General features: G+C 28.2%; 1 protein-coding gene and 1 non-coding gene across 2 annotated transcripts in view; both read right to left on the minus strand.

Annotated features, from left to right (window-relative positions):
• Window positions 1-996: 996 nt before the first annotated feature.
• On the minus strand, window positions 997-1,068 carry Trnaq-uug. Its single transcript has one exon. It is a non-coding gene; the product is annotated as a tRNA-Gln (tRNA).
• Window positions 1,069-1,910: 842 nt separating this feature from the next.
• Window positions 1,911-8,831, minus strand: part of LOC111617932 (nuclear migration protein nudC-like) — a 52,362-nt gene continuing 45,441 nt past the window's right edge. The window contains exons 4-10 of the mRNA XM_023359317.1: window positions 8,135-8,194; window positions 7,919-8,032; window positions 7,781-7,849; window positions 3,997-4,122; window positions 3,833-3,916; window positions 3,638-3,756; window positions 1,911-2,216 (exon numbers count right to left, since the gene is read on the minus strand). Of these exons, the coding sequence (XP_023215085.1) occupies window positions 2,165-2,216; window positions 3,638-3,756; window positions 3,833-3,916; window positions 3,997-4,122; window positions 7,781-7,849; window positions 7,919-8,032; window positions 8,135-8,194 (624 nt within the window). The 3' untranslated portion in view covers window positions 1,911-2,164. The remainder of the gene's footprint in view (window positions 2,217-3,637; window positions 3,757-3,832; window positions 3,917-3,996; window positions 4,123-7,780; window positions 7,850-7,918; window positions 8,033-8,134; window positions 8,195-8,831) is intronic.

Consider the following 8,831-nt stretch of genomic DNA (forward strand, 5'->3'; position numbering starts at 1 on the left):
ACTTCTGAAGTATAATTTTTTATTATTTTTATATTTTTCAATATATTTATTTTGTTTGTACAAAATAAAAAAATAATTTTTAACAATACAATAGTCTTTGTTAGGCTTAACATCGACGAAAATTCAATGCGAAGCGACACGCAACGGAAAATTTCTACATCGGATACGTTAAACTATTTTTTCGTACATAAATCAGTTATCCGGACAACCCCAGTCCCCAATTGATTCGGAAAATCGACGCTCTACTGTAAAATATATTTATAAAATGACATTGGGTAAGATCTAAAAGCAATATGATCATATTTTATATACTCATTTTGAAAAAAAAACCAATGATATGTTGTTAGTAATGAGAAACTTAAGTTTTAATACCGTACTAGTTTGTATGTTTATATTTATTAAAACAATCTTCAAACATGCAATTATATACAGTTTTGTTTTGAAAGTTATCTAGAAAATCTCTGATTTTCAAGTTTCTAATTCCAATAAGTTTTTATTTACATATAACAGAATGTATCCTCTAGTTCTCATCTAGCAGTGAGGAGATACTGGACATTAAATACTGTATTGAAAATGCTTTTCTATCTACCCTGAAAGTGAATAATTTTCTTTGCTTTTTAAACATTTAAACTTCTGCTGTGTGAAACTAGAGTTGGAAAATATTAACATATTTATGTCATAAAGGAAGATTTTATTTTATATGCAGCAATGAGAATATGGAGGCGCAATTAATAAAAAGAGTCTTATATCATTCTTTTATCTATTATATATTAAAGATATATTTCATGCATTTACGTCTTTAATTAATCATTAATGTTAAATTTCCTAATCATTATTATCATATTAAAAAGCGCGAAGTTAATTTTAAGTATAAAAAGAAATCAAGATTTTATATAGATAAACGTTAAATGTATTTATTAAGTATTATGAAGTACTTAAAAGTTTTAAAAGGAATTTTAAAAGGTAATAAAATAAATAAATAAATAAAAAGTAACGAGGTCCCACCGAGATTCGAACTCGGATCGCTGGATTCAAAGTCCAGAGTGCTAACCATTACACCATGGGACCAAGTTGAAGCTACACTTTTTACAGTGACAATTTATAGTTAGTTAAAATACTTTTAAACGTTGCAGTTGTAATTTTTATACTTATTGATTGAACTGACATTATTATTATTATTATTTTCCTTGTAGTAATTGCTTTTTTTACAGTTAGAATAACATTATTCTTCACGAAACGACTTGAAGTTATGAATTACTGCGTCCCCTAGCGGAACTTTTAAAAATTATCAATAAACCAAACGTGTACATTTTGTAAATCTAATACAGTACGAGGATTAAATTCGAAACTCCAAACTTTTAATACTATGCCCAAAAAACATATTTTAAAAAAATTTTGCACATAGAATTGAGAAAAGGTTCATTATTTCGGGATGATAAAATATTCGAATTTGAATGTTCATTCACATTTAGGAAATTTTTATTAATTAGTAATTGATCTAAATTTGAATCACAAATAACCGCGAAAGATTAACTAACTTCATATAAAAGCAAAACTCATTAATAGAATGCCCACAAATAATTGCATCCTCGTATTTAATATCAAATATTTATACAGTACCGTGAAATATTTGCTACGTCAACGTTATGAGAAATTACTCTTCTCTGTAGTTAGAATTTCTCAGTTAATTTAAAAACGACTTTCTCTGAAATTCAGTTCTCATTTCTGATTCTTCACTCTGAGAAGAACTGGAGACATTTCCCTATTCATCACAGTTTCAGTCATNTTAAAAATCTAAATTTAATATGTAAAAATAAAAATCAATAATTACTATCAGATATCCAATAACTAAACTACAAAAATTTAAGATTTAATTTTTAAATATTTATTTGTTTCAAATTTGTAATAAAAACTTAAAAAATTAAGAAATGAAGAACTTGTAAAATTTTAATACATCTGTATTTTGATCATAAACAGCAAATGCCATATAATATAAATTCAGATGTGCTCAACAAGTTCATACAGTGATTGAAAACAAAAAATCAAGTTGATAATGTATTGATAAACACATGAATATTTACAGCAGAATACTATATATGATTAAGATTTGTCTCAAACATCAATTATTTTCTGTTCATAGCTGATATCTAAGTGTTTATCAATTTTAAGAAAATTTGCATTTTGAAAAATCCATTTCAGGATGTTGTTCCATAAATCTAAAAAGAAAAAATTAAAATGTTAATAATATTTGTACTAGTATAAATTTTGAAAGCAATATAAATTGTTATAATCTGGATTAATTTTAAATATAGTACAGTGGGTGATCAGTTAAACAGTTTGGATAGCAAACACTTTACTGAACAAACATAAAAAGAAACGATGGAAAATAATGAATACCGATTATTTTCCCTTGTCTTCAGGTAACAATTCAAAACCTTTCAGAGTGCGGGAGATGTCAACATTGATGCTCATTCCTTCGAATTTTGAAACTCTCCCTTGTAATTCCAGCTTTTTGTTTGCCTTTCTGACAAATAATTTTTTATAGTCTTTGTGACCCTGTCAGATGAATACTTGTTAAGTTTTGTGTCGGGGTTTATTTACAAAAGATGAAAGTTTAACTGTTCCATCGGATATTTGTTAACGTTTTAATACCAAATTTCGCATTTCATCCAGGCCTTGCATTTAAATAATTTTTTGTGCTCTAGAATTTTTTGTGCGCTAGTTGATTTCGTTCTCTGAATTTTTGTAAATGCTTTTCTGAACTTTTTATTTAAAAAAAAACTGATAATATTATGGAGCCTAAAAAGAGGAGTGTCAAGAACTGTGCTCACCTTAGAAACCAAGTAAGAGATAATAATAATAGCCAAGGTAGAAAGTGGGCACACGATGTCTGATGTTGCTAGGCAGTATGGTTTGAACAGGTCTACAGTAGGCACAATCTTAGCTATAAAAGATATATCAAGGATTCTCAAGCTGCTAATGGAGTAATGAAAAATCACATCTGAGAAATAAAGAGCATTTTAGAGCTCATAATGGAAACTGATCTGCTGACAGAAGAACTCTCAAATGAAGAATACCAAGAAACACAGTGAGATGAGTTTTCTTTTGAAAAAGAGGACCAATGTCAACATCTGTAACTAAAGATCATTTGAAGAAGTGGAAGGATGTCAGAACAATGATCATTCAAAGTGGCATCCAAACCAGAATGAGGTTAATAGGCTTGGAGATCTCTACAATTACAATGCTATTAATTACTTCTGAAAAATCCTAAAGAAAAGAGGAAAGCAATTGATGTTGGACAGATTCTTTAACTCCCACAAACAGAAAAAACATGACTAATAAAAATGCAGGCTTGCATATATATGTATTTTTACTATTACATATAAACATAGTAAAAAAGTGTATATTTTTTATTTTTTGGAGTCTCCCGAACAAATTAATCAAATTTCCATAAAAACCTATGGTAAATCAATAATCAATTAATGAACAAAATCTTGGAATGGATTATGTTCGTTAACCAATCACCCATTGTATTCTTATGTCAATATAAAATTGAATTAAACAATGAAGAGTGTCCAAAAGATAAAGAAATTCATATAAATTTAAGAACAGTAAATTTAATATGAGAACAATTTACTTTTTAATAATATCCTGCTTTTTCTCCTCATCTGATGTAGGTAAACCTAGTTCTCTTTGACGCTGATCATACATCATCTTTTCCACCATGCCTCTTGTTTCACTATCTAAATCTGATAACTGTAAGAGTATCATATTAGAACTATATTTATTCTTCAATTACAAGAATAAATTTTTTAAATTTAAGCTTGTTTACCTTTGATGGTTCAGGATTAACTTTTCTAGTATTTATTTCAGGATCTGTAGTTACTAGTCTACTCCACCATTCCATTTTATTTACCTTAAAGATAAAACAGAGTATACATTTATTCACAATATAAATTAAAACATAAAATAATAATAACAACAACTAATTCTTACTTTTTCAATAGAAATTGCTATAATTTTGCTATCTTCCATTACCCAACAACATTCTTCTATTTTGATGTCATTATACAATTCACCATCTATAATAGGAGGATGGCCTTTCAAACCAACTTTTAAATGCTAAAAATAAATTAAAAATAAAGTTATTATTAACTTTACTATTTTACTAAGGGCATTAGTAAGTCTTTTTACATTAAAATAAACAAGATATTTAAATTTAATATTTAATAAATAATAGCATAATTCTTAAAATTCAATTGGCACATTTGAATAATCTGAAAATTTTTATAATTGATTAACTTAACTGCATTAAAATCATATTGATTTAATTTTCAATTTTAACCTTTGTAAAGAGGGTTAGTTAGATATGGCATTATCGTGATGTAGCGGAAAATAAACGTGGGAAATTTTTAAAGAATTTTTCCACACGTTTTTCTTGTTTTTGTTTCAGAAAAAAAATTTTTTAAACAGTTACGTCTAATAAAGAAAAAGTCTCTCTTTATTGCCACATAATTCCTTTTTGTATGAATTTTTTTTTGCGGTAATTTTTGCCTAAAATTTTTTGCGGATATCGATGTCGTTCTCCAGTGCCACGTGATCGCCCTTGATGGGTATATCTGTCGATCACTGCAGTGTGGTTAAGCATGTTAATCAACAAGTACTTCACAAATATAGAACATAATAAATCAAATTGACACCAACAATAAGTATACATTAGATTCTTATTATGAACATTCTATTAGTTCAAACATTTTTTCCATATTTTCTGATAGCATTTCTTTATCAAGAAGTGTAATTTGATAATTATTTACTACAATTAAACCATTTTTATTTATTGTGATGTCAAAAAAACTGATTCTATACATAAATACTTTAATTCTCTTAAACAGTTACAATTTATCTGTGTGCACACACACACATGCCATTTAAAATGTAAGATATATATGCACAAACCATTTAAGATATATTTTTCTCCCTGTTGTAATATAAATGTTGATGTATTTCACAATTCTCTGATTATATCTTGAGTTATTTTTTGAACATTGAACATGTTAAAAAAAAATACAAATGATTGCTTTCTTTAGTTGGTGATTATATACATTAAATATTTGCTCCTTCAGTGTCAACAAATTTTGTCATTTTTCTTTTGATCCTCTCTTAAACAAAACAAAATTAATTACATTATGTATCTTTCTATAGCAGTGTTCCGGAACCGGTGTGACGTAAACTTTTACATATTCTGTTAATTACAAGTTTTATTTATATATTTTTATCACAGTTTTTGTGTTTCTTAAGCTTGTATTTCATTCTCTGCCACAGCACCGATGAAATAAGATGATGATTGTATATTCTTTATTACAAGCCATGCATTTTTATGTATTCTAAGAAATTATATGTAAAATAAATTTACTCACAGGTGTTGATGTCTTTTAATAATAATAATAATAGGTTAGTGGCATTATGTAATTCTGTTAATAGTATCATATCATACATTTCTGAGGGGAATAACATTTTGGTATGCAGTGTTGAGTCATGGGTGTGCCACAAATAGAAAAAGGTTGCGGAACACCGTTCTATAGACTTGTTCCATCATATTTTACAGAAATATTCATAAAAATTAAAAAATTTCTCTCAACCAATGAAGAAAATAATTCTTAGTAGAGCAATCTGTAACAAAGCAATTTAGAGTGATATATTTCAAGATGCAACAATTATATTTCAAAATAAAACATTGAAAATATATGGGAAATAAGACATAATATTTTAAAAATATTTTCAAAATATTCACACATCTCTAGGTTTTATGTCAGAATTGATAGAGTAAATTACCAGTATCTGGGCAAAGTGTCATTGATTAAATGGTAATGACATCGCTTAGCTAGCTGCATATTATTATTTAGATCATATGTTCTTAATAATTAAATTGTTTTATTAATTTATTGTTTTCAAAATTAAAATAACTGAATATGAAAAATATGTCATGGTGTTTTTGGTGGAAGATTGGTCTGTAGCTAATGAAATCACAGATTTATTTGCTAAAATAAACTTTCATTATCACATAAAAAATTTATGTACTTTCATAACTTTTTCTATAAAATATGACAGAACAGATTTGGAGGAAAATATTAAAAAATAATAATAAAATAAATTTTCCAAAGAAAAATTGAGAGAAAAATACAATTGCATTGCAAATCCAAACACGAGCCTGTCTACAAGGCCTTAAACAGATACTCTTATAAATACTGTAAAATCTTTTATTTATAGGAGTTATCATATGATTTAACATTCCAAATTTTACTTTTATGTTAAAATTTGAGATACAATGGGTGATTGGTTAATAAACATAATCCATTCCAAGACTTTGTTCATTAATTGTTCCGAATTGTTCATTAATTGATTATTGATTTACCATAGGTTTTTATGGAAATTTGATTAATTTGTTCAGGAGACTCCAAAAAATAAAAAATATACACTTTTTTACTATGTTTATATGTAATAGTAAAAATACATATATATGCAAGCCTGCATTTTTATTAGTCATGTTTTTTCCATTTGTGAGGGTCAATGAATCTGTCCAATGTCAATTGCTTTTTTCTTTTCTTCAGGATTTTTCAGAAGTAATTAATAGCATTGTAATTAGAGATCTCCAAGCCTATTAACCTCATTCTGGTTTGGATGCCACTTTGAATGATCATTGTTCTGACATCCTTCCATTTCAAATGATCTTTAGTAGCAGATGTCAACATTAGTCCTCTTTCGTCTTCCTCTTTTTCAAAAGAAAACACTTCTCGCCAGTGCCATAACTAGCCATTCCTGTGCCCTCTGCAAGAATTTGCATTTATGCCCCTTAATTAATTAGGTTTGGGAAAATAATAAAACAAATACATGCATTTTGGGCACCCTTCCAAGTGGGGTCTGTGCGGTGCACTTGCCTAGATACGGCACTGAGTGTCGCTGAGTTTCTTGGTATTCTTCATTTGAGAGTTCTTCTGTCGTCAGATCAGTTTCCATTATGAGCTCTAAAATGCTCTTTATTTCTCAGATGTGATTTTCATTACTCTGTTAGCAGCTTGAGACTTTGTGATATATCTTTCATAGCTAAGATTGTGCCTACTGTAGACATGTTCAAACCATACTGCCTAGCAACATCAGACATCTTGTGCCTATTCTCTACCTTGACTATTATCTCTGCTTGGTTTCTACAGTGAGCACAGTTCTTGACACTCCTCTTTTTAGGCTCCATAATATCATCAGTTTCTTTTTTAAATAAAATGTTCAGAAAAGCATATATAAAAATTCAGAGAACAAAAATCAACTAGCGCACAAAAAATTTTAAATGCAAGGCCCAGATGAAATGTGAAATTTGGAATTAAAACGTTAACAAATGTCTGATGGGACAGTTAAACTCTCACCTTTTGTAAATAAACCCCGACGCAAAACTTTACATGTGCCTGTCCAACAGTCTTGCAAAGTCTATAAAAAATTATTTGTCAGAAAGGTAAAGAAAAAGCTGGAATTACAAGGGAGAATTTCAAAATTCAGAGGAATATTATCTGATCAGTATCAGGTTGAGTGTCAATGTTGATGTCTCCCATGCTCCGAAAGATTTCAAATTGTTACATGAAGACAAGGGAAAATCAATTGGTATTAGTTATTTTCCGTCGCTTCTTTTTATGTTTGTTCAGTAAAGTGTTCGTTGTCCAATGATAAAAATTTTTCGCAAAAATGTTCATTAAGCGATCACCCACTGTATTGCATAATATAAACAAAAACTAACCCTTTTTGCAATATCAACTACACAGTCTCTTGCTTTTACTTTTATTCCAGCTGGTAAGAAAACTTTTAACTGTAAAAATCCAAAATTTTAGTATTATCACTTTTTCAATTTTTAAAATTTATTTAAAATATAACTTACCTCTATGTCAGAAAGTGTTTGTGTCCACCTATAATTTTCCAAATCACAACCATTACCACTATTTGGTTTAATCTTTCCTTTGTCTTTTTCATCATCTTCCTCATCACTCTCATTCTTGAATTAAAAAAATTCACACATTATTTCATTTAAATATATTAATCAAATCTTTTTAAACTGTTACCTGTAATCATTAGATCCATTTAGAAATGAAAGTACCTTTTCTCCATCATTCTCTGATTTTCTTTCAGGTTCACCATTTTCTTTACATTCTTTTTTCTAAAAATATCAAAAACAAAATAAATATTTTGTAGGTAAATAAAAACGGTAATTCTCAATAAAAATTGTAAACAATACTATATTTAAAACATTAATAATTTTTATTATATAACATTCTCTATTTACAAGTTGTTATAAATTTCATAAAGTACTGATGGTGTATAGAGATTGCAATCCAGCAGTGTTTTTAATCCAGCTGGATTTTTGCTGGACCAACATCCAGCAATGTTTTTTAATTATATAAGCTCTACATATCAGTCTGTAGTGATTTATAAGTAATTTAATTATTAGTGTTAATAAAGTAGTGAGTAAGTAATTAGTAGTAGTCTTGTAGTTAGTTATTATTATCACAATCATGAATCACGTACATTCATATCATCATATATCTAAGATACTGATACTCAATAATTTAATTAACTATTTAATTAACTAGATAGTCACAGTTTCTCACTAATTTTCACAATAATACAAGGTCTGTTCAAAAAGTATCGGACCTTTGGTCGGCAAAAATAAATTTATTGACTTTGAGGTACAAAACCCTAATCCCCTTCAAAGTAGTCTCCTTGGTAATGTATACACTTCTCCCAGCGTTCCTGCCATTGCTGGAAACACTGCTGGAACGCATCTTTTGGAATGG

This window comes from Centruroides sculpturatus, unplaced genomic scaffold, assembly GCF_000671375.1.
Source record: "Centruroides sculpturatus isolate CEXI.00-Female unplaced genomic scaffold, Cexi_2.0 scaffold57, whole genome shotgun sequence".
NCBI lineage: Eukaryota > Metazoa > Arthropoda > Arachnida > Scorpiones > Buthidae > Centruroides > Centruroides sculpturatus.